Source organism: Aulonocara stuartgranti (assembly GCF_965226115.1).
Source record: "Aulonocara stuartgranti genome assembly, chromosome: 11".
Taxonomy (NCBI): Eukaryota; Metazoa; Chordata; class Actinopteri; order Cichliformes; family Cichlidae; genus Aulonocara; species Aulonocara stuartgranti.
The window spans coordinates 1,850,669-1,876,064 of record NC_138947.1 but is presented as its reverse complement, the minus strand read 5'-3'; the positions used below and the strand labels follow the sequence as shown (position 1 = coordinate 1,876,064).

The 25,396-nt window shown below is 46.3% G+C and overlaps 2 protein-coding genes across 10 annotated transcripts in view; one reads left to right on the top strand and one right to left on the bottom strand.

Annotated features, from left to right (window-relative positions):
* Positions 1-650: 650 nt before the first annotated feature.
* Positions 651-20,073, bottom strand: dcst2 (DC-STAMP domain containing 2). 9 transcript variants are annotated; one of them, XM_082551883.1, is made up of 17 exons: positions 20,010-20,073; positions 18,590-18,728; positions 17,373-17,632; positions 14,687-14,857; positions 14,357-14,458; positions 13,419-13,613; positions 13,072-13,137; positions 12,786-12,999; positions 10,845-11,002; positions 10,552-10,716; positions 10,306-10,473; positions 7,508-7,608; positions 5,000-5,127; positions 3,990-4,117; positions 3,095-3,188; positions 2,110-2,286; positions 651-1,973 (listed from the first exon to the last, which is right to left on the bottom strand). In XM_082551883.1, the coding sequence occupies exons 2-17, from the start codon at positions 18,694-18,696 to the stop codon at positions 1,784-1,786; spliced, it is 2,424 nt and encodes an 807-aa protein (XP_082408009.1). In that variant the 5' UTR covers positions 18,697-18,728; positions 20,010-20,073; the 3' UTR covers positions 651-1,783. The 9 variants fall into 9 exon arrangements, with proteins under 9 accessions (XP_082408009.1, XP_082408008.1, XP_082408010.1 ...); XM_082551882.1 differs by lacking the exon at positions 20,010-20,073 and adding an exon at positions 18,986-19,073; XM_082551884.1 differs by lacking the exon at positions 20,010-20,073 and having other exon boundaries at positions 17,373-17,496; positions 17,575-17,632; positions 18,590-18,711.
* dcst1 (DC-STAMP domain containing 1) overlaps positions 18,835-25,396 on the top strand; it is an 11,789-nt gene continuing 5,227 nt past the window's right edge. Inside the window, 11 exon segments of the mRNA XM_082551894.1 lie at positions 18,835-18,910; positions 18,913-19,299; positions 19,509-19,583; positions 19,665-19,793; positions 21,208-21,347; positions 21,461-21,629; positions 21,844-21,987; positions 22,644-22,765; positions 22,852-23,006; positions 23,080-23,179; positions 23,260-23,355. Of these exon segments, the coding sequence (XP_082408020.1) occupies positions 18,850-18,910; positions 18,913-19,299; positions 19,509-19,583; positions 19,665-19,793; positions 21,208-21,347; positions 21,461-21,629; positions 21,844-21,987; positions 22,644-22,765; positions 22,852-23,006; positions 23,080-23,179; positions 23,260-23,355 (1,578 nt within the window). The 5' untranslated portion in view covers positions 18,835-18,849.

The window sequence follows — 25,396 nt, the reverse complement described above, 5'->3', positions numbered from 1 at the left end:
AAAGCGTCCGGTCCGCCCCTGGACGTTTTGCAAAGTGTGGAAGTTGCAGTGACGTCAGCGACGTTGTTTGTGTGCATAAATTGGCCAAATGACTGTGAATGCTACACGTGAGACAAGATGCTGATTGGACCTGCCAAACATAACTTTTATGCGTTTCCACTGTGACGTGTTTGTGAGATTCCACTCATGAGATTTCTCAGCTGTTTTTACAAAGATGACACATTAAATGATCAAAACTATTTGACAAAATACTTTCGGTTACCTGTGCTCAGGTGAACATCTTCAGATTGTTTAGCTACAGATAAGAGAACATGGAGGGTGGGTCTTATTTCCAGTTTTAAACGTGGTCCGTGAACTCGACTGAATCCTGTTAGAGGTGACAAATTAAAGGAAAAACTAACAAAGTTTGTTAATGTCACATATGGACCGCCTTAACACCGATTCTCCAAGTCTCTGAGAGTGGGTGGATGAACACCTTTCTTCCAAAAGATAAGGTGGAGTGCAGTTTTACACGCTGGCGGTCGTGGCGTCTACTGACATCCTGGAAAAGACCCAGATTCCCAGATGCTTTTAGCAAAAGTGCTTTATAAATAAACTTTATTCTGATCACTTTTGGATAAAACCAATAATTAACTTTATTTATTGGAAAGAACACAGCGAGCACAGTCCTGCTGTAAAAGATGATCTGAAGAAAAAAAGTCTCTGCTGTCTGAAACCACAAATCAAAAAAGGAAGACGCGTAATGATCGTGGCAGCAAGCAGGAAGCAGTCAGTAAGTGTGGTCAGGCCTCGACAGGTGAGGCTGGCAGTTACTTCCTCCTGCAGAGCAAAACTTTCAATGAAACAAAGAACATTCAGTCTGTAGATTTCAGAGCGACTTATTACTCCGTGTGCTCAGCACGCCTCACGCTACACGCAAACACACATCATGTTATCTGATGCTTTGGCAGTATGTGTTTTTACTTTCACACCAATCAAAGCTTTTCATTAGAAACGGTCTTTTCACTTCTGTCGGTTCCTGTTGTTCCTTTGTGTCGTTGAAATTCTGTCAGTTTGAAGAAATTAAACTAAACCCTCAGATTTCTTATTATAAGAAAAATAAATATACTCCAACAGTGTGGCTCAGTTCAGTTTGCATGATAAAGAAATCACGACACCTTAAACTGTAAGAAATAAACATGTAAAATTACAGAACAAGCTCAGGTAAATCTTTGCTCAGACTGTCTTGTACTAATAAACAAAATAGATAATTATATAAAATTATAAGAAAAAAGTTTTTCTAATTCACAGAATTTTAAAATGTGGCTTTACAGCAAAAACAAAAACACAAGAAAGTCGTAAAACTTTTAAAAAATACAAGTAAGTCCAAAATTTATCGCCTGCTCCACATTTTCCAAACCCAACAGGAGTCTTTGCCAGGCCCATTCTGGCCCTCGGGCCTTATGTTTGACACACCTGCCCTACTGGGATGAGCCCTTTAGATCTCAGACGTTCTCCTGTGTCCCGCCTTTTTGTGGCGGTCTCAAAAGCACAAACCCGAGGCTTCAGGATGTGGGTCCACGAACCGCTACCGTCTGTTTTCTCTATGATCCGTTTATCTGGAGCACATCTGGATTCTCCGCCTCACTGAGACGAGACTCGGACTTCAGAATTTAGCCCGTATTTTTGTCTCTCTGTGGAAAAAGTCGATAAGTGGAGCTGAGCTAAAGTTTTGTTATCAGGTATTTCATGTGTAAATTTACTTTATTAGCTTTAATCACAAAGTGGAACATCTGGCTGAGCTTCATGGTCCGGGAGACGGAGCCCAGAGAGAACCCGATGGTTGTGGAAGGTCCTGGAGGTTTTGAGCACGGTCGGGTTGGTGAATGACGACTGAGACGAGGGACTCGTGCTCTGAGAGAGCAGAGTTAAAGGAGTGGTCGCTGTCGGACTCGCCTGACCCGGGTTGGTCCTGGTACATCAGGTCTGCTTCACTGGCCAGAGGGGGAAACAGATGTTCAAGACTTTTAACCTCCGAGCAGGTCACATTTAAAAATATCTACATGTGGACATGCGATCCTTTACGTTTACCATCAGCTTCTATCAATGTCTCCTTCAGACGTGTCCTACCTGAGTTCAGAGTCCAGGTAAACACTGTCATCACTGCTGGGGCGCTCTCCTCGTTCTGCTTCCCTTCCTGAGCGGCCACTCGGACTTTGCTGCCTCGCTGTGGGGATCCTCCTCTTTATCTGCGCGTTTGTCTGGCGGGTCGACGACAAACTGGGCCGCTCATCATCAGTGGAGTCTCTGAGAGAACCAGACAGAGAGCATAGACCAGTGGGTGCCACTGTGGGGCAAGCCACTCTTGGGGGACACAGAGCTGCAAGATGGAGGGGAACCTTTACCCCAGATTCTGAATCCGGGGCAGGGAAGAACATGTTTGACTGATTTAGAGGAAGCACTTCTGTGCTGAAACATCTGGATCGCTCATCTGCTCCTTCACTAAATTTAATTTGGAAAATAATGTTAAGAAGCAAATATTTGTTGATGGGCCCCGAGCACAAGTGCAAAGAATTTAAATCTTTAACATGACTCTTGACAAGGAAAGTAAGGAGAACCGGTGCCGTTCTCAGCTGCTCCAACAGCTTTGGGAAACATTTATCACTGAAAGAAGTTCAGAAACGCTGAAGAGTAACAGATCATAGCTGCGCGCTAGGTTTCTGTTAACAGCGATCAGTCTACGGGGAGGCGTGTGCAGCAGAGACTGACAAATGTAGCTAATACAAAAACCGCAATTCCTCTGATGGCCACTTGAGGCAGGCTGCAGCGGTAAGTCAGCCTGTGTGGGGGCGTGGCCTCAGCTGTCGCTGCCAGCTGTTTGTTTTTAAACAGTGACAGCAGGCATCTCCATGGAAACCGTTGTAATTCTGCCTCGTTACAGTTGTTTGGACCCTTCGTCACCCTGCGTCTCTGTGACGTCCTGTCACTGGATAACGTCAGAACTCAAATCCAGTGCCGCTTCTCTGCTTTATAAATCACTTAAAACAGAGTCAATGAGACACATGGCGACACCGCTCTGGCTCAATTTTACAGCCCTTCTCTGGCGTTCACTCACAGCTCCTCCTCGCTGTCTTCCTGGAAGGTCAGAGGTCGTACGCAGATGACACACGTGCTCCCCAAACTCTGGAAGCACGGCCGACAGTACACGCCTGCAAAGAGACGGCAGCTTGTAAAAAGAGCATTCATCCTCATTCATGACACAAACTCTGCTCGTTTTAAATCGCTCACTACGAACTTATGAGGAAATGAAAGGACCAGTGAAACAGTGACCCAGGCTATCACTGGGTGCAGTCTGATATAAAGTTCTCCTGCTGGGTGGACTGATTCAGTGTCACAGATAACAGGTGTTTTTTTATTAACCAGCTCAATGTAATCCTCTCTGCAGCCTTTTAAAAGCATCTCTTGGCTCTGTGAAACCTAAACAGAAGCTAAAGAGTTAAATCTGCTACAGTTATCTCTCACTTCAGCTGAGTCAACAACACTGAGTGCTGCAGGACACTCCCTCAGCGTGCACACACACACACACACACACACACACACACACACACACACACACACACACACACACACACACACACACGCTCCAGTTTACGGCGTCACACTGCAGGTATTTGTCCTGGTGTGAGAAATGATTCAGTCTTTCGCTGTTTTTTGATGTAAAGCGTTACCTCACTGTTTAAAGGGAAAGACACACCTCAGAGACTAAATCACATCACATTCATCATCAGGGCTGAACATTGATGCTATGTCCAGCAAACAGACTTTTCAGGGTTGATGCAGATATCCGGCACGTGGCTCCCTGTGCTTACTTTCTGTTGCAAATGTGCAGAAAATCTGCAAAGAATCTGGACAGGAAGAGGCGCCACGTGGAGAGGTTAAAGGTCAATCCACCCAATAAAAACTAAAAACCTCAGGACGGTTTTACCAGGGAGCGCCCTCGGTGGGTTTACCTGAACAGTGCGGGGCATCACAGATGACTGCGCTCAGGTCAGGCAGGTGCAGCACCTCTCCACAGACCAGACAGCAGGCAGGTGTCGACAAGCCCAGCAGGTGAGACAGGCGACCTCCTCCAGGTAACCTGACAGTAATGCAAACAGATCGCATCCTGACCTTCTGAAGGTTCTGGTCCCTTAGTTTCAATGAATAATACCAACCCTGTTATTAATGTAACCACACACAATGTTTCAACATTAAACAGGCTGAAGTCGATCTACTCTGCTCATCCCTGTCAGACCTGTTGCATCGCATTAACCACAAGCTGTGACAGTGAAGCAGCATAAAGGATCATCACATCAGGCCACGATCTAAAGACACAAAGTCAGTGACATCAGGGACTCCAGCGAACCACGGTGGGAGCCGTTATCCACACATGGAGAAAGCCTGGAACAGTCCTGGAAGCTTCCCAGGAGCGACCGGCTGACCAAAATTCATCCAGGAGGACCTGCAGGCCTCAGTTAAGGTCAGAGGTCACGATTCAACAAAATGAGAGTGAGCAAAAAATGGCCTCCGTGGGAAAGTCCAATGAAAACCACTGCAGACCGAAAAGATCGTCTCACATCTGCCAACAAACATCTGGAAGATCCCAGAAACGTCTGGGAAATATTCTGTGGACTGACGAGGCAGAAGCTGAACTTTGTGGAAGGTTTGAGTCCCGTTACGTCTGCGTCAACCTGCACGCAGAACATCAACCTGCCACCACTACAGTCGGACTCGGTGGTGTGATGGTCCGGGCTGCTCTGAGGGAACCACGAGTGAGCGAGGATGTCGGCCCATCAGGACGCAAACACAGCAGCGAGTGTCTTTCCCTTCATGAATGAAATCATCATTTGAAAAAAAAAAAACTGAATCAGACTGAATTTGTGTTCAACAGTTTCTGAGGGAAATACAAATGTTTTTCACTCCTACAGCACCTAAAGCGTGCACGTGTTTGTGGGACACGACTTTAGGTCAGTCTTTGTACCGTATCAGCAGAGCATGGAGACGTCCTCCTCCCGGGTCGGTTGTGCTCCTGCCCACAGACCTCCTCAGGGCTCTGCGCACCCCCCTCCTCTGATCCAGGATCTGCTGGCGGAGGAACCGGATCCTCTCCTGTCGAGCGCAACGACAACAGCCCAGCTCGTCACAATCATGTCTCACTTTTCCCTCACACATCCAGAATGTCACGCTCTGTGATCAACATCCACCACAGCAGCAACACAACCTCCCGCTCTCTGTGCAAAATCAGAAACATTGGCAGAGTTTCAGCGTTTGTCACGGAGAGTTAAAACATGCCGCTCGGCGGGAGGGTGAGGGCAGGTCCGCTGTCAGGCGATGCAGAGATAATCGGACATGTTGCAACGACACACTGACGGCCGACAGATGAACGTGCTGCTTCTTACGCTTTGTGAGGGAACATTTCAACATAAGCAGCACAATGAAGCTGGAATCATCAGAAAATTCCACGTTAAAGAAATTAAGCTAGTTTCACACTCCAGTGACCTGCTGGTGTCCCGCTCAGATTCCCACTGAGTCCGTTTGCTTCTCCTGCAGCTCGTCGTGGGTTTGTTTTAACATGCAGTGAACCGCGGCTAACACACTGATTAAGGAAACAGCATCAGTGAGACGAACACGGAGTAACCGACTAACCATCCTTATATAAAACATCACGGGGCCGTAAATGAACCCACGCTGTCATGTTACTGAGGACTCACATCTAATCTGTCGAGGCTCCGACTCCACACTAACAGAAAAATCAACAGGCCAAACTCAGCCCAGCAGCATCCCAGCAGCTCTCCCAGTCATCTAAACGGAGCCCATGAGGCTGCGCTGGGCTCAGATTTGGCGTGACACTAAATCTGACCCGGCGTCCTCCAGCCAATCGCATCTCCGGCACGCACTCCTGGCAGTCAGAAAAGCAACCACGCCCAGAACACGCGGCTGATTATATTTCACTACAAACAGAAGAAGAGGAGGAATCCAGAAAGCAACATTGGTGTGATTTATTGCGTGAAAGTTGCATCCAGCCTGCAGAGCGAACGACACGTGCAGCAGACACACACTAACGTGCAGACAGAGGAAAAGCAAACACCAACTGAACTCTTTGTGAAATCAGAGTTGAAAGCGGCCGACGGCAGTGGGTCATTTCCCAGAAATTTCACAACCACCACGACCAAAGCACAGAAAACAGATGTGTTAACAGACACACTAGTCGCCGTTTGCCACAGCAGTTTGTGATCAACATTAGACACACAGCCCCCGCCTCAGAGCCGTCGACCAGCCGGGCGGCACAGGATGTTCTGGTTCCTGTAACCCGAACAATCAGGGTCGCGCAGAAAGGCGTTGCCAAAATACATGAGGTTGAAGCGGCGAGCACCTCCACACCGTTAAACCTGCGCCAGCTGTCGAGCAGCGGGCACGACCTCAGAGTGAGTGCAGGCTGCAGCTGGGTCATCGCCCGGATTTCTAACATGCGGTGAACGTGGATCTATTTGAATCCTGACAATAATCCTTTCCTAAACCGCAGGCTGCATTTACAAAAGATGGCACCGCCACCATGAAGCCAGCCGCTCGGTCTCATGCCCAGCGGCATGCTGGGAAATGTTTCTAACCTTCATTGTGAAAGTGTTTTGGCAAAAGTCAAACGTTGGTGTTATTTGGTGGTTGTTTATTGATTTATTGATTTCCTTTTGTGGGGAATCGTCTAAGACTGGGAAAGCTTTGGCCTTTAAACTGGAGATCGGATCTATGTGACGGAGTTGCCGGGCTGGTTTGTGGCAGCAGCGTGTTTTCCTGACTTTCGGCCTCGCCCGGGCTCGGGTCTCTGCGAGCAGTCCGGACCTGCCTCCTCCTTCCTCCTCTCACTCTTTCATTCTGCAGATTCTTCAGATGCCTCTCTGCTCCGTGACCTTTCACCCACAGCAGCAGCTGTTCTTCCTCTTCGCTCGTCTCACCAAAACAGCACACCTTCACTCGGAGAGGAGGAGTGGGCGGGGCATGCAGGTGAAATAAAAAAACCTGCCCTGGGGCACAGCTCTCCTGATCCTCGTGTTGTCAGAGGATCGGTTTACATCATCTCTGCGAGGCTGGCCGGCGTCCAAAATCCACGAAGAGAATATGAGCCCAGGTTTGAAAAAATGCGAGCCACCCAGGAGCGGCTGCGTGCGCTGCCAGACAGCTTTGTTAGAGGGTTCAGAGCTGGTTTAAATCAGAGTTCTCCTTGTAAATCCACACCACTGCAGTGGATTTAAAACTCACACAGTGTCGACGGACGGGCAGGAGGCATGACTCAGGTGCAGACTTCCAGCTTCAGTTCAACTGGTTTAAACAAAAACGCAGCAATAACCTGCGACAAGGTTTCCACCCACCCACAAATTTTCTCCCATTTCTCCATTTCGGGGACGCCTCTCGCCCTGTGACAGCTGGAGCCCGTCCCCGCTGTCACAGGGCGAGAGGCGTCGTCCGAATCATGTGACTCTAAGTGTGTGAGTACCTGCTCTCTCTCAGGGTGATATGAAGCACAGATGAGGCGTCTGCAGCGCTGCATGAATCCGCTGGTCAGAGACACAAGCAGAGCCAAACCCAACAGGAAGCCTGCAACACAGACCACAACCAGTAAAACCAGTAAAGTCCCTTTGTCTCAATGTGGTTAAAAAAGAAAGGTGAAAATGTGTGTGGCTGAAACACCGACCCCGTCTTCACGGTGTGACGGCAATAACACACATACAACACAGATATCGGACGGACAGCTGATTTGATTATGAAAAGGTTGCAATCAGACAAACATCACATTTGTCTGCATGTAAATCTCTGATGTCAGGTGAACATATTTGTGTTGGTTTGCCTCTGCACACTGGGCTCTGTGCTGGGTGGGTGCTCTGTTAGAGGCGGCCGGGGCTCAGGCCTTTGCCATTTGTTTTTCTGGTGGGTTCTTATTAGGGCTGCCACGATTAGTCGACTATCAAAATCGTCGACGACTGATTTAATAGTCGACGCGTCGTTTGAAGCTTTGTAAGATCACAAAAGATGCAGGAATAAGTAGCAGGATTTAAGAGTGTAATAACGGACTGAAACAGAAGATGGCAGCACTGCATGTACAAGGATGCCAGCTGCCCTTAAACTCCGACGAAGAAGAAGTAGCTGTGTCCCAGAATTCATAGCGCAGCCCAGCTCAGTTTCCAACAATGGCGGCAGCTAGTTAGTTTTAATGTTACTCTTATTATTCTTTCTGGGTCACAAAATAAACGTTTAACATATTTTCAGGTAAGAATGTAGCTGTGTAAACCTCAAATATCTGCTCAGTTTATCAAGACACCACATATTTTCAAAAGCGCTCCGACGTTTTCGGAGACGTCTGTTACCCACTAGCTCGATAGCTAGCCGGGGGCTAGGCTAACTAGAGCCGTGAGAACACCGGACTCCCAGCAAATCGTTTTCAAACCCACCGCCATCTTTCCCTACTCAGGTTAAACATGACATATGAGTCACTTAGATAACTTAAACATGTTATTGTTTGGCTTTTTTTAGTATTTTATTTGTTCCTGAGTAAATCGGTTTGGCTGAGATTAAAGTTATAGTTTTTACACAGCTGAATAAACGTCAAGCAGACAGCTGATCATCAGAAGTGTGAGATGCTCCAGAATTTACTCCGGTGTCCTGTTATATTTTAGATAGCAAGGAGTTTATTAAACTTCACCGAGACAATCTGCAAATTTCATTAAAATTTAATAAACGATCATCTTGTCTTTATTTTTAGTTAGCACAGACCTTAAACACTTAAAGCTGTAAGCTAATGATAGTTATATAAGAGCAGATGCTGCTGGTGCAATAAGCTGTACGTTTTACGTCCAATGGATGATGATCTGATTAGTCGACTATCAAAATAATGGTTTGTGGCAGCCCTAGTTCTTATTGATCTCAGTATCTAATTATTTCATTGTAAGGTTTGAAGCTCATGCTGTGGTCTGAATAGTTGAGTAAGTGGAGCGTGTAAAGTGATGAAGGATGCTACGACTCCATGTTGTCACGTCATATGAGTGTTAGAAATCTGACTGTCTGCTCTTTCAGTTTTAATGAAACTCAAATATTCCAAAAGCTCTGGACGGATCAGTGACTGATGAGTCATTGCTAAGCTCAAAACAACACAACCTCTTCCTCTGCTCGTCTTTGTTGTGATGTTTGCAGGTCAAAGCTGGATTAAAGCTCCTGAGCTCAGGACGTGTTTGTGTCAGAGACGCTCTGTCGTCACAGCTTCTCTCAACAGTCACTCAAAACGTTGCTTCCAGTCATCTGCGTGTTCAGACAAAACAACGCAGTCGCTCTGACACTCGGATTCCACATTCCTGGGTAGTTTTTGTTTTTTTGTTTTTTTTAAATCCTCTTCCTCTGCTGCTACTGGCCCGTTTCCAGTACAGGAAGCTTCTATGAACTCAGGAATCTGGCTTTTATTTTATTACGACTTTGCTTCCAGCAACAAAATGAAACCACTGATGCCTGAGATGAATAACACCGATTATCTCGTTACAATCAGCCTCCTGGTGTGTCCTTGTGTGGGATTTTTAACACAGCAGGTGAGCAGTCAGCTGTTCGAGGTGATGCCCTGGAGGCAGGTAAAAGGCCAGTGAGTGATTAGGGCAGGGGTCACGTTGCACACAGTGATCCAAGGAAGGATGACAGGTGAAGCAGCCAGTATGCTCAGAGCCCACATAAGGGTTACTGCAGCTCAAAGGAGCCAGATCACTCCACCTCCACCTACAATGAGCACAGAGCCAGGCCAAGGTGGTGTCCCGGTCTGATGAATTACTTTTCCTTTTCCATTGTTTACCTGGAGAGGAGATGGAAGCAGGATGTACTACAGGAAGTGTGTGTGTGTGTCTGCGGGGAAAGTATAGGTCCTTAGATTGAGACCACATTCATCTTCCCGTCATGGCAGCGTCCTCTTTTGTTCAGGGATCATTTGGGTAGATTGTGAATCCGTTAACAGCTAAAACTAGGAAGATTATTCAAAAAGCTGCAGATGCATAAACTGGATCTTGTAATCAGTGCAGACCTATCGATCTATTAGTACAAAATCATGTTATTCATTAGATGACTGCATTAAAACTGCGTCCAAAGGCTCCACAGCACAGACACTGCAGAGGTTACAAGAGCTGAAACTGAGCAGACAGCTGGCAGCTACAGCCACCTGCGTCACTGCAGCCACGCACTGATTTATTCTAAGCTTTATGTGGTTTGTCCTCCTTTAAAGTTCAATGAGGCCAATTGTGATTCGCTTCCTGTGTGATGTCATACCGAGGATGAAACACGTGTTGTAGTTTGGTTCTGACGGCTCCAGCAGGCACTTCTTGCTGATCACGGTGATGTTTCCCCGCTGCAGGATGTTGAACGAGGCCACCACGTCTCTGTAGATGTCTGAGGCGTAACCCGACCCGTTCACCTGGACCGCCACCGTGACCGGAACTATCGGGACAGAGCGTCACGCTGGTCACCGCTCACAGTGAAAACGCAGGGCTGTTTTTGGCAGGTGTGCTGGCTCACCTCTGGCCACGATGTCCTCCGTCACCTGGTGGTGCACCTGATCCAGAATCCAGAACACCAGGAAGTCCAGCGCCACCAGCAGGCTGCCTATGATCAGGTGCCTGAAGACCGAAACCAAGCCCGCCATCACCGCCCGCCGCTCTCTGTACGTCAGCTGAAATGACACTGCAGGACAGACGCGTCAGATCGCTTTGATGAACATCGCTGATCCACAAACCATGACCTCGTCCAGCACCTGCTGTGTACCTGTCACACAAGCTAACAAACAAACCCACACACACGGATGTACTCACGTGGTGTGATGTAGGTCTTGGCCTCTCTGCGCGTGATTGGAAACACAGAGGCTCCGCCTACTGAGGTCACCCTTTGGTCAAGGTCTTTAAACTGAGCAGTGATGTAGTTGTTATCAAATTTAATATTGTGGAGGTACCTGTGTCTGTACTGCACTGCCCTGCAGACACACAACCACATCAACACCCATCAGCAACAATCAGCATCGAGGTTAATGCAAAGCAACGCTCGTGGAAATAAAGTGAAGTGTAAAGAGTGAGACGAGGGGAAAAAGTCAAATAAGGAAGCTCGTGGAGTAAAAATGCCACAAAGAGCTGAACATGATAAAGTGGATCGATGAAGCAAAATACCTCAAAAAGCGAAATGAAACTGAATAAAAAAGGAAACGAGCAGAGCGATGTGAGAAGACGATGCAGAGCTGAAAAACTGCAGCGATGAGATTACAGATGAGTCTCTGCTGCACAGATGTTGCTGCGTGAGCTATGAAAGACTTCCTGAATCGTCCTCGTGTAGCTGAAGTAAACTGAAGCATGTGGTTTGCATTTGGCTAAAGTGACCTAAAGCATGCAGAGTATGTGCAGATGTCATGAACTAAAGAGCGCAAATGAACCAAACTGAATCAGGCAGCTCAAGTAAGCTGACGCCTGTGGATCAGGGAGACCGAGCGACGCATGTGGAGCGAAAACAGAAATAATAAAACATTTTCCTGCTTATTTTATTTTTTGCATTTTTCACACTTGCAGATCATCAAACAGATTTTAATGTGATCAATAATGATTTGGTTTACAGGGAGGAAGCTCTCCAAACCCACCTGTGTGAAGAAGTAACTCCACCCTAAACCTAACACCTGGTTGTGCGACCATAACTGACGCTGAGCAATGAGTGCTTCACGTCGCTGTGGAGGAAGCGTGCCACGCTCTTCTTTGCAGAATTATTTGAATTCAGTCACATTAGAGGGTTTTCCAGCAGGAACAGCCTCTTCAAAGCATTTTAGGCGCCACACGATGCCGTGTTCCTGATCACCGTCCTGATGGTGGAAGGTTCTCCTTCATCCTGGTCGAGAGCAGAATCCATGGTTCCACCAGTTACAGCGACTCTGACCTCACCTGATGCGAGTGAGGCCTGCGGTTCTTTAGATGTTGTTCTGGGTTCTTCTGTGACCTCCCAGATGAGCCACTGATGCGTTCCCAAAGTAATTTTGGTCGACCAAAGTTTTACAGGCTTAGAAACGGATCTGCAACCCTCTCCAGACTGATGGATGTCAGCGACTTTGTGTCTCAGCTCTTTCTTTCAATCGAGGAATGATTTGCTGCTGTTTGGGATCTTTTGGCGTGCTTCGCTCTGTCAGACGCGCTTTGTCTAAGTCAGGGGTGTCCAACTCCAGTCTACTGTCTGCAGCTTTTAGATGCATCCCTGCTCCAACACAGCTGAATCAAATTGCTTGGATCATCTCTTCAGCACGCCATCAAGTTCAGCAAAGGCCTGATAACAAGCCATTCATTTGATTCAGGTGTGTCGAAACAAGGATGCATCTAAACGCTGCAGGACGGTAGCTCTGAAGGACACCGCTGGTTTAGGTGATCAGCCCCGGTGTGGCCGTGAAACTGAACTCATGAGTTAAGTTTTATTGTAAAATGCATCTATTTTGATTGTAAGCCCAACAAGGGACAATTGTTGAAAATTAGCAATAGCTATAAACTTGTGTATTACATCAGTTTCCTGTTTTGTACTTGGACTCAGTTAAGCTGCGCTGTCCCTTTTAAATAAATAGATTCAAGGAGGGGACGAATACTTGTGGTGTGACTGAAGGATTTTAAAGTGTTGCGTTGCATCTATTAGATGAACTGAAGCATGTGCACTGTGTGGAGCAACTGAAGTGTGCAGCTGTTGTACATTAGATAGATTCAGTGAACCAAGTGTGTAGATGTGAGAAGAGTCCCGACCTGAGGAAGGAGCAGGCGAGCAGGACGAGGCCGATGTACGCCAGCGGTCCACTCAGCTTCTGAAACACTTGAAGTTCCGATGAAATCTCCGACATGATGCTCTGAGACATCTGGTGCAGAGACTGGCTGCTGTTGGCATCCAGGTCAAAGTCCAGTGAGGCGGAGATGTTGAACTCAAACTCACGCTTCATCTTCTGAAACACTGCAATGACAGCTGAAAGAGGCAGGAGTCAGCCTCTGTGCGCCCGGCAGTAAAGGCTAAACAATAAAGAGGAAATGGACTCACGAGCCGCGAGACGTTTCCTCAGGTGGTCGGCGATGTAGGAAGGGACAATGCAGAAGAACTCGCCAGCTGAAAGACCAACAGTGAGACGATTACAGAGACGTAAAGATGAACGTGAGAGCAAATACAGAGTTTGGACTCTTTGGTTTTTAAGGCCACGCTGACATTAGAATAAAATCATTGAAATAAGTGAAAAGTGTCCTGGACCGTGAACAGTAGAGCTTGTCCGACACTCCTTTTCCACGTTTTATTCTTTAAGTCTCAGAGATTACAGCCTGACCTTCTGTAACTTTGATATTTGTGCCTCTGAGGGTTAACGTCCACACAAGGACCGGGATACATGGACGCACCGCGGGCCAGGTTGCAGAGCGGCAGGAAGCCGTCCACGATGTTGCACAGGAAGTTGAAGTCGCCCAGCAGCTCAGAGCAGTCGCTTCGAGCTTCCTCAAACAGTGACCGGCACTTCCTGTACGGAGTTCCCATCTTTTCGTTACAGATGTCCCCGATATCGGCCAGGAAGCGTAGGACATTCCTCAGCGCGCGAGCTGCAGGGTCAGAGGTGTAAGGTGAGTATCTGCAGGCGTATGGCAAACATGGTCGGTCTGACACACACTGTCTCCTATAAGGCCTCAGCCCGCCCACAGTGCTACACACCTCAGGCCCAGCCTCTTCCCTTTACCAAACACAGAAACTCAACTTAAAATCTGATGTCAGCGACACCTGTTCTGTTCTGGGCGGGGCCTGCAGCTCTGAGTGTGGATCCCCAGGTATGCACATGGAAGGTGTGAAACTGCAGCCAACTGTAAATGACTGTGGGTGAAACCATCAGTCCTCTTTAACACAGGGCTGCACTTCCTGCCTTCACAGCATGGTTCGGGTCAGTTTTCCTTCATCTACACCAAATGAGAAAGTCTGAAGAGCCTATTTGAGATAAATACATGCTTTTACAATCTTATGACCCTCTGAGGCGTCTTTGATGTTTGTTAGCTCAGTGAAAGTGTTTTCTAATTGGTTCATTTTGTTATGTCACAGGTGCAAAGCTTGCATTTATATTGCATGTACACTTCATCTGTTTCACAGTCACGGCCACTTTCGAATGACTAACTTGTCTTTGGGACAGAAAGAAACGTACAAACTGTACACAGACATGCCCCGGCTGGGATTTGAACCAGGAACCTTCTGTCTGTGAGGATATAGTGCTGACCACTGTCGCACCATGCACTGGATCTGGTGGCTGCATCTGCAGGAACTGCTGTCCCATATCAGCTGGTTAAAGAGGCTGCCTTACCAACATGGCGGATGCTGTCTGTCATAGCGTAGATGAAGTTCTGGACTCTTCCTGCGACGGCGTACGCGTTTCTGCTGATCTCCCTGATGTGGTCCAACACGGCTGCAAACCAACAAAAACACTGACGCTCACAGCTCGCCACATTCATCTGATTTGTGACTGGATCAGAAAGAATTATATGAATCCATGAAACTGGATAAAAACGGCAGCAACTGATATAAAATTCATATTTTGTTTAAAATTCTATTAAATTTCAATATGAAACACGAGTGGTAAATTTTTAGGAGCACTGGCGGCTGTAACTGCAGTGGGTGTGGGGGCGGGTCTTACAGAAGAGGGGCGTGGCTGCTTTCTGCATCAGTTCCTGCGTTTGATTGGCTGCCAGCTCAGCTCCACACAGCAGGCTGGAGGCGGCTCGCTCGGTGTTCTCCAACGTGTTGCTGAGTGGACCGGACACGAGCAGCGACACGAACATGAGGAGGAGGAAGTTCCTGCCATGACCTGAAACACAGGAAGAGAAGCGCTGTGACGGCGTGGACCTGGCGTCTAATTCAGAAGCTCTGATTGTCCACCTCTAATCGGGAATAGTGACTCTGCTGGGAACTCCATGTTTATTTGGGACCTTGGGATTCAACCTCCACTTCAGAGCTCGTACTGCATCAGGTCCATTTGCGTTTGGGAGGAGGTCCAACTCTGTTTGAAGGTTAGGGAGCACGTAGAGTGTGTGTTGCTTCAAATCTGAGAACTCTATTTGTGCCGTTGTAGAAGTCTGCTCAGAGATTTCATACCTGGAAGCTCATAAGTGGAGAGAGTCACGTTTTTTCTGAATCAACATGGAGGCTCTAACTTGATTTATGAGTCCTAACTCATCCCTTTGAGCTATGACGTCATTTAGAAATGCTTCTCTGTTTTGGAAGCTCATCTTACTCGACCGGTAGTGTAAGCGCCACAATACCAGAAGACGGTTTACTTGACTTCATATCTAGATTTTGCACAAGAACAGCATGATGAATTTGAATTTCTTAAAGTTGTTCCCTTTAACACAGCGAGTGACGTCGTGGACAAAGATGGAGACCTGCGTGTGACGATGTCATTTTGATCATTTCAAAGCAGAAGTTCTCAAACTGAATTGTACAGGAGCTCAGAAGTGTCTTATTTAGAGCTTTAAAGGGCAATAACAGCTCGACCTCTCAGAGTTTTCACCATCTGAATATTGGCGCGCAGTCTCTGAGAGCTCTGTACGGCGTCACCTGTGGTCGTAACTTTATTCTAGAGATGGCACGATACCACTTTTTTATGTCCGATACCGATATCATAAATTTGGATATCTGCCGATACCGATATGAATCCGATATAGTGTTTTTTAATCAACAAAACTGTTTTTTAAATATCTTGCTGCATTTTGTATAAGTTCATACTCAAGTTTAAAACAACAACTACACTAAAGCTATTCTGTTATACCTGTATGCAAAAAAAATGTTTCATAGTTCAGCAATACTGATCAATCTAATAAACTTAAACCTGCACCATCCTCCCTATTCTGGTATTTTAAAGAGTACTTAGTGTAAATATTAAGCAACCTAACTAATAGGGTTCCAACTCCCAGCAACAACAAAAATAAATAAATGAAAAATAGGGAACCACCCCTCACGCTCCACCTCATGATGCTTAATCGACGTAATCAACCTTAATTTGATGCAGTGTGAAAAAAATGCACAGAAATCAATTCTTTTTCAAGAAATATTAAATAGATTCAACATCTTTCTTCAACAAAATTGCAGACTGCACAGATGGTACCTTCCCAAAGGAAAAAGTACTATAGCTTACTAGGGTGTATACAGTATATATATATATTAGACTTAATAGTTACTATATACAGTAATTGACTTCTATTCATTTTGCATCAAATTAAAACTTTGGGTGTCAGATAATTATTTATTAAAAGCTCGACATTTTAAATGAGAATAAGAAAGAAAAGTATGTCTTTGTGCCCCTTTTCCCTGTTCATGCCCTATCGGCCCCCCTGGCTAAACTTTGCTAGATGCGCCCCTGCACAGTTACCAGCGTCAGCTACGTAGAAAAAGATCCTGGAGTAGAAAGTAATATTAAATACATTCTAACAACAGCTGATCAAGCTTAAACGTGCTTCTGTTGTTCAGCCGCTGGTTTCCTGTTTCTGGTGCAAAGTGGGCCAAAAGCAAACTAGAGTCATGGACTCGCGACAGAAAAGCCGATCAGCTGATCGTTAAGCAGTTTCATGATTGAAGTAGCAGCAAGAAGAGGCAGTCGCTCCATATATCGCTTGTTAAGCTTAACGCAGGAATGCTTTACAAACATTCAGAGATGGACTTACACACTTGCTTTACTTCTCTCGGGATAACTTTGTCGGAGATGAAATGCCGGGTTGCTAGCGAAGCTCCACATGCTATCCAGACCACCGACAGGTCCCGCATGCCACAGCCGCTCTATCACGTGATGCATACTGCTCCGACGTGCTAACGTTCTGAGGTGAGTTACGGCGTGTTGCAAGTTTTGTGAGGTGCTTTCGTGATATTTAATGGATCGGATTACATTTTTTATTTTTCTCCGATATCCGATCCAGTAATTTAGGTCAGTATCGGACCGATACCGATACGTAATATCGGATCGGTCCATCTCTACTTTATTCAGGAGCTTTTTGAGAGCTCTGACTTCAGTTAGAAGCTCTGCTGTCTGTTTCAGAGCTCTGGCTGTTATCGGAAGCTCGTCCTCTGTTTGGAGACTAAAAGAAGTTGGGCTGACGGGATCACTACCATCCTCATGTCATCCAAGAAATGTCTGTTTTTAAATTATTTTTATTCTTAATTTACAGAGTTTATAAGTTTCTTTAGTAGTAGTAGCACTAACGATGAGGACTTATTACAACACACAATATTGTCATTTTTGGGATGTTTTTCTCTTCTACAGCATGTCAGATTTATATCGATGAACAAAGAGAGGATCGGTATAAAACCTTGAAGGCGCGTCGCTGACAAACCTGAGCACATGGAGGGCAGCATGACCATGATGCTGGCCCTGACGCTGACCGACAGCCCCATACCGAACGCTGCCAGACCAGCCAAGCACAACGTGGTGTGGGCGCAGAACCACAGCGGCTGTTTCTGCAGGAAGAGAGTCATGAGTCCGTACAGAGACGCGATCAGCAGCCCGGATACAAACGCCACCATCCTCTGCCCCACCTCCACCAGGTGAGCTCTGAGCTTCCTCCTGCCGCTGAGTCGAGAGCGTCCCGCCGGTCTGTGGAAGCAAAAACAGTGAACGACATGTTCACTAACCTGCAGCACCACATAGACATGAAGCTACAGTGCTGCCACCTGCAGGCCGTGACGTACAGGCGGATTCACAGTGGCTGGGATATTTATCAAAGATCCGTCTTTGTAGGACAAATTAAATAAAAAACTAATAAAAGTTTAAAACATCAGCCCTGTCTTATTGTATTTAACAAACATGTCTCAGGACTACCTCACCTTCTACCTGCCTTTTCCCCGAGACTCGTCATTTCAAACACAAAAGGCTGAAAAGCCTGATTGTTGTTCCTGTTTGCATCGCGCTGGTGGACAAACAGAGACGACTACAACGGAGTAACAGACTTTAAAACTATCTGTGAGTTCTGAGTAAGAATAAACAGCTACGTGTCTCTGTTACACCGTTTTAATGTTGGATTAATGGAATAGAAACGATGAGTTTCAATGTCAGCTGTGAGTGCGCGCTGTGCAGTAAAGGTCTGCACAGACACGGTGACGTCGGCGAGGTCTGATGCTGGGTGTGAAACCAGAGATGATAAGCCCGTGTGCTGCCCCGAAGCACACGTCTGTTTGTCCTCGCCTTTCACCCTGATGCAGGTCGTAACTTACAAAATACCATCCTGTTGTGTAAACTCATCAGAGTCCACTGACGTCAAGCCAAGTGAAAACTCTGGGGTTGTTTCCCCAAATAAAGCCGGAGGAGCCCCGCCCCCACGGATGAATGTTGGGTTCACTTTCAGATGCTTCCATCCTTTATATACAGTAAAATAATTTGCAGGAAGTGAATAGGAGGGAAGTTAAAATGTTCTGTGATGAGGCTGTGGAGCAATAAATGTGAGCACAAATCATTTTTTAAAAAGGTGAAAGGTTAACATCCAGGTCACTCTAAATGAGAATGTGTTAGCTCAAAAGCTAACAGTTAGCACTCAGGTGAATCTGGTCCCTCTACCTGCTCAGAGCTCCTCGGATAGTCTCTGTGACTCCGCCCCTCTTCACCTGGACTGAGATGTCACTTTTCATCAGGAGCTGTTTCCTTTCTTCACTCCTCATCTTCATCTTTTACACCAGGGGAAACGTTTCCGCGTCACCTGGAAACCAGAGACACATCACGTGACAGGCCGAAGCTAACAGAAGCTCCAACAGTCAAACGACGATACGTTTGTAAGCGGTGTGCGCTTGAACGCAGGTTAGAGGAGCGATTTGTGGTGAATGATGGCTGACACCGGGACACGTCACAGCTGTGAGTTCACCCACAACAACTCAAAACTCAGGTGGTGGAGCTGATCAGCCCTGAGGCTGCCAGCCGACGGTCAAAACCTGTTTCCAGGTGTTTGTGCTTCCTTACAGCGGCGCACAGGTGCGTTCAGACCATCCTGCCTCCAGTTGTCCATCGGTTCCTCTTCAGCCAATCAGAGGAGTTTCCGGTGGCTCGCCCGCTCTTCAGGGCGCTGTTTGGAGTAGCGACCGGCACAGGTAACACCTCCAGCGACACACCTGGGCGGTTCATCTCTGAGCTTCAATCCTCACATGTTGGAAACCAGCGCGGGCATCAGAGCGAAAAGACGCCGCAGAGCTGCGCTCATTTTGGGGCCGATCAGCTGTTCGGAGGAAACAGGAGCGCGCACAGAATCAGCCTCTCATTAAATAATTTCATTCACTGTAAAATACTAGCTGATGTTATTATGACTTAGTCACATTGTTGTTGTCTTTATTTTTAATATTGTGTAATTTTATCATTTGTTACTATAAATATAACGAATGCAAAGCTCTTCTTTTACTTTCCAGCTGTTTTTATTATTATTCTGAAAGGTTGTTAGAAAAAAGCCGATGTGATGTTTGACTCCTGTTGTTGTTTGTCTCACCAACAGTCTTGTTCCTGGGCATTGCCCACAACCTCCCGCTGACCTTTGACCTGAAGGTGGCAGTAGGATGTTTGTTTGTTGGTGAGGCGAGGTCGCACACTCACATCTGTTCTTTGAAACACGTTTGAAACACGTGGAGATCTGACCGAGTGTGTGTTTCAGCTGTGTGTCTCGCAGGCGGACTCCTGTCTTCGTCCTTCAGGTGTTCGGTCCTCCTCGTGTTTCCCAGCATGCTCGGCTCCCGTGGCCGCTCCTACCTGATCCTGCTGGCCCTGTCTGTGCTGTACGCAGGTAAACAGACGCCTGTGCAGAGTGTGCACACGGCTCACAGTGTGGTCAGTGCCGTCATCTTTTTCATGGAGTCGTATCAGAAACATTCTCGTGTCCAGTGAGTCCAAAGTTTCATGAATCTGCAGGAATCGGCACATATTTGACTTTTTAACTGAAAAAACAAAAATAATGAGCTCAGAAGGAGATGGAGGGAGGATCCACTCCTCTCGTCTGTACCTGTGAAAGCACAGATGTCCAAACTGTCTTCATTCTGCTCCCCTCGCTCGTGTGTTTGGTCAGAATCCCTGAAACCAAATCATTGATGCGTCATTTAGAAAAAAACATAAAACCCACAAATAACTTTTCTACAAGCTCCACTGTTTCATGTCAGCAAAATATTGATCAGCAGGACAGATTTAATAACACTTTATCAGCAAACATTAAACACTGTTAAAAACAAAGTGCAGCAATCAAACCAGCAGAGGTCAGTGCTGTCTGAAGTCACACAGACCTGCTCCCGTGTGACTTTGGGATAGGCTGATATACTGATCAGTGTTAAAGAGTTCAGACGACACCAACGGCAACAATCAATGTGTGCGTCGTCCCGAGGGCTCAGGCTGAGGCCGGCTGCACTTCCTTTTGGTTCATGAAGACGTTTCACTTCAGGCATCTTCAGTTTTAAAAATGTTGTTGAGAGGTGAAATGTTTCATCCTCATGAACCAAAAACCTTCATTTCGACCACTTAGGATGAATGAATACTAAATACATATGAATGAATTAACAGCTACAATGTCAAAGACTACAAAGACCTCTCATGTGATGGAGTGACATAAAAGCGAGTGTTGGAACGTGTTTAAAGCAGCGGTCCCCAACCCCCGGGCCTCGGACCGGTACCGGTCCGTGAGTCGTTTGGTACCGGGCCGCGAGAGTTGAGGCTCAGGTGTGAAATGTCTGGTTTTCAGGGTTTTTATCGGTTTTCAGCGTTATTTTGTTATCGTTTTATCGTTAACTCTGTTTTCCTGGGTCTTTTCACGTCTGTTATGAATAAATCTTCTTTTTTTCGGTACCGGTTTTATTTTGTTGTATTTATCCGCGACACCTTAAAGGCCGGTCTGTGAAAATATCGCGGGCATAAACCGGTCCGTGGCGCAACAAAGGTTGGAGACCGCTGGTTTAAAGGACGTCACTGATCCTGTGAGCCTGCACAGTAACATTTATGAGTCTGAGTCGTCCAACATTAAAGTGCACTGAGACAGTCAGACAGACTGGGTCCAGAGGCCTCACTGGACCCAGTCGGTCTGTGGCTGATTAAATCTTTTACTAAATACATAATACAACATGCAGATACGATTGGTTACCTCAGCGGCTGAATGGGCCTGATTAACATGTCTTCAGGTGAGTTTTGTGTCATGTGATGCTGCGTCCCGTCTGCAGGCCCAGTTTCAAACATCCAGCGTAACGTGGAGGCCGCCGCCGTGTCTGTGAGCTGCAACCTGGACCTGCAGGTCCGTCACAGCAAGCTACTGTGGAGAGAAGCCATCAAGCCATTTTTGATCATCACACAGGAGCTCATGGTGAGAGGAACATGTTTCAAAGCTCCTCTAGTTTAACATAATAATAATTATCACCCTACCTACTGCCATGAACATGAAGCTGAGGGGCCTCAGATCTTTTGCTTCTCTTCCAGGATAATAAAGAAGGTTTTGAGTTGGAGGCTTTAAATGTCAGCAAGAAGTTTCAGGACATCAGAGACGAGATGGTCCTTCAGTACGGATACGACCGATTCGAAACTAAACAAGGCGGCGGTAACAGCACCCAGGAGGAGTTCACCGCCAAGACCCTAAAGCAGTGCGACAGTAAGTCAGAAACACCAGAAACACCAGACGTGAAGTTCAAAGGTTTCAGGCAGGAAACACAATACAGAAGGAAACTGTTGATCATCATCCTCGTGTCACCAATACGAGAAAACAATCGCTTTAAATGTCGTCACTAATGTGATTCAAAATGATTTCACACCTGCTTCACAAACGTCATTTAAAGATGAGAACTCGCGCGTGGTTTGATCCCCAGGTGTGGTGGCTCAGGGCGTGCAGCGGTGCGTCGATTGGTTCGCCAACAGGTGGACGGCGTGTTTGGAGGCGATCCCCGTCCCCGTCATCAACTACATCCTCTGCATTTCAATGAAGTTTCACTTCCTGTGTGACATCATGAAAGGTAAAAGGTTATACGTACCACGGCGTTATGAAATATCCACATCCAGCTGACCCCGCGGTCTCTACTCTTTCCAGTCAGACATTTCTAACTCACAAACATCAGCATCAGAATACATTTAAACTGTCACCAGAAAGTCTTTGCTTTAAAAAATAAAACTGAAATTGGGCTCCGGCGCTTTGGTGTAATACCACTTTGAGCCACAAGGTGACACTGAGTTTAGCATCCAATCACAACACAGCATGACAACACTATTATTGTTAGCTCGGTGCTAGTTTGACATTTGTACAGAATTCACATTAAAGTAATATTTAGCGACTTGTTCTGGGAGCTCGAAGAGTAAAAACGAGCAGTTATATTTTTAAATAGTAAAAAAACGACTACACTAAACCTTTCTGGTAAACGCTGCCATCTTGTGGTGGAAGTTTTTATTAAACTTAGCTCAAGGTTTTGCAAAAAGCACCTTTAAATTTGAAGGTGTGCAAACATTAGCTTCAGTGTTCTGAGCGGTATATCGTACTCAAGTGTCCTCAAACGTAAACGGCAGATTATTTTTGAGTTATTATTTCAGGGTTGATAGTCTTGGTGTTTTGGTGACTCTTCTGTGGTGCTGAAAAGGCAGCTGCTGTGATCTTTAGTTCTTCTCCTCCTCCCATCAGTCATGACTCCGTGGTGCAGGGACAACATTCCCGTGGAGGGAAACTTTGGTCAACTCTTCGACCGGCTGAATGTTTCGGTTGACCTGCTGTCCAGAGAGTTCAGCGCCGAGCTCACCGTAGAGGTCAGACCTGCACCGCCGGTCCTCCAGCACCACCCACAGGACGAACCCAGAGTCGGCTGAAATGTAACCTGCGTGTCGTCTCGCAGGAGGAGGAGCAGCCGGCGCTGAGCGAAGCTCTGCTGGACCAACAGTTCACCAACGCTGTCAAAACATCCTTCCAGAAACTGACATCAACGACGGGACGGGTGCTGAACATCCTGCAGATGCTCCTCTCCTTAACCTTCATCACCTTCTTCACCCAGTAAGAGTCTCACCTTCACCTTCATCCCGTTAAGATTCACACCTTTATCTCCATCTTCTTTTCTCCTCTGCAGGGCGTTTGGGTACCTCTGGCAGTACAACAGGGACATTTGTTTCGACAACGTCTACATCACCACCTACTTCAGACAGATCGATGCCCGCAGACGGAAAGCGGTATCATTCTCATCCTCATCATCCTCACTTCAGTACAGTCCACGGTCTGACCGTCCTGTCCTCTCCTGTGCTGCGTTTAGGGGAAGCGCTGCTTGCTGCCTCTGAGGAAATCTGAGAAAAACAAGCTGATCAACCCCTGCAGTCTGAAAATTTACCCCGAAGAGGTCAAACAAGTGGTGCGTTCAAGAGCAGTAACTCTGGCAGTATTTATGTAGTGTTTCACAAAGTGCTTCACAGGAAATAATCCACTGTAATAGCAGCAGTGACGCGACTCCTCAGTTCTTTGCACTCACCTAAAAATCTGCAGATTTGTTAAAGGATCATTACCCTAAATACCATTTTTCCATCTTTTTAAGTTTAAGTTATTTTTATAAATAACGTGTTTAGACGTGGTCCAATCAGAGTGCAGCACTCTCACAAACAGGTATGCAGCAATAGCAGATTTCTGTGCTGTTATAAATTCAAGGTGCAATTTCAGGACACAGTCTGTGTTCAGCCAAATACACCCAGAAAAGGTGTAATACACATTTTACTGTTTTTATAGCTGATGATCACAGTTTAGTTTAATAAAGATAAAAAAGTATTTGAGGTTGTGACTTTGAACCTTGTCCCCGTGCCGGGCAGGTTTTTCATTTACAGTGGGATGCAAAAGTTTGGGCGGCCTTGTTCATAGTCATTATTTTCCTGTATAAATCGTTAAATATAAGCGTCAGTTAAATGTATCATATAGGAGACACACAGTGATGTTTGAGAAGTGAAATGAAGTTTATTGGATTTACAGAAAGTGTGCAAGAATTGTTTAAACAAAATCAGGCGGATGAATAAATTTGGGCTCCACAAAAAAAAGAGATGAAATTAATATTTAGCAGATCTGCCTTTTGCAGAAATTCCAGCCTCTAAACGCTTCCTGTAGGCTCCAATGAGAGTCTGGATTGTGGTTGAAGGTATTTTGGACTGTTCCTCTACAAAACATCTGTAGGTCATTCAGGTTTGATGACTTCCGAGCATCAACAGCGCTCTTTAACTCACACCACAGGTTTCAATAATATTCAGGTCTGGGCTGAGATGAACGTTGTACTTGTTCCTCTGCATGAATGCTTCAGTGGATTTTGAGCGTTGTCTTGTTGAAAGGTCCAGCCCCGGCGCAGCTTCAGCTTTGTCTCTGATTCCTGGACATTGGTCTCCAGAATCTGCTGATACTGAGTGGAATCCATGTGTCCCTGAACTTTGACAGGATTCCCAGTCCCTGCACTGGTCACACAGCCCCACAGCGTGATGGAACCAGCACCATATTTTACTGGAGGCAGCAGGTGTTTTTCTTGGACTGCTGTGTTCTGTTTCCTCCGTGCATAACGCCGCTTGTTATGCCCAAATAACTCAGTTGTAGTTTCATCAGTCCACAGCAGCTTATTCCAGAATGAAGCTGGTTTGTCCAAATGTGCTTCAGCAAACCTCAAGCGTCTCTGTTTGTGCTGTGGGCGGAGCAAAGGCTTCCTCTGCATCACTCTCACATGCAGCATCTCCTTGTGTAAAGTGCGCCGAATGGTTGAACGATGCACAGCGACTCCATCTGCTGCAACATGATGTTGCAGGTCTTTGGTGCTGGTCTGTGGGTCGACTCTGACTGTTCTCACCGTCGCTTCTGTCTCTCCGAGATGTTTCTTGGTCTGCCACTTCCAGCCTTAACTTGAACTGAGCCTGTGGTCCATTGTCTCAATCTGTTCCTAACTGTGGAGACAGACGGCTTAACTCTCTGAGACAGCTTTCTGTGTCCTTCCCACCATGATGCTGAACAGTCTTTGTCTTCAGGTCATCTGACAGTTGTTCTGAGACCCCCGTGTTGCTACACTTCAGAGAAAATTAAAAGAGGAGGGAAACTTACAATTGACCCCCTTAAATACTGTTTCTCATTATTGGATTCATCTGTGCATGTAGGTCAGGGGTCACTGAGCTTACCGAGCCAATTTGAGTTCCAGCAATTAGTTCTGAAGGTTTTGGAATCAATAAAATGACAACAGATTTATGCACCTGCCTGATTTTGTTTAAACAATTCTTGCACACTTTAAATCCAATAAACTTCATTTCACTTCTCAAACATCACTGTGTGCGTCTCCTATATGATATATTTAACTGACAGTTTTTATTGTACCAACCAACGATTTATACAGGAAAATAATGACTATGAACAAGGTGGCCCAAACTTTTGCATCCCACTGT

Bases quoted from the DNA above. Each gene is read 5' to 3' on its own strand.
- dcst2 (XM_082551883.1), bottom strand. From the start codon at position 18,696: ATGAAGATGAGGAGTGAAGAAAGGAAACAGCTCCTGATGAAAAGTGAC. The intron at 10,717-10,844 runs GTGAGTACATCC...TCTGTCCTGCAG, and splicing joins CAAGACCTACATCACACCAC to TGTCATTTCAGCTGACGTAC. The intron at 2,287-3,094 runs GTGAGTGAACGC...TGGTTCTCTCAG, and splicing joins GAAGACAGCGAGGAGGAGCT to AGACTCCACTGATGATGAGC.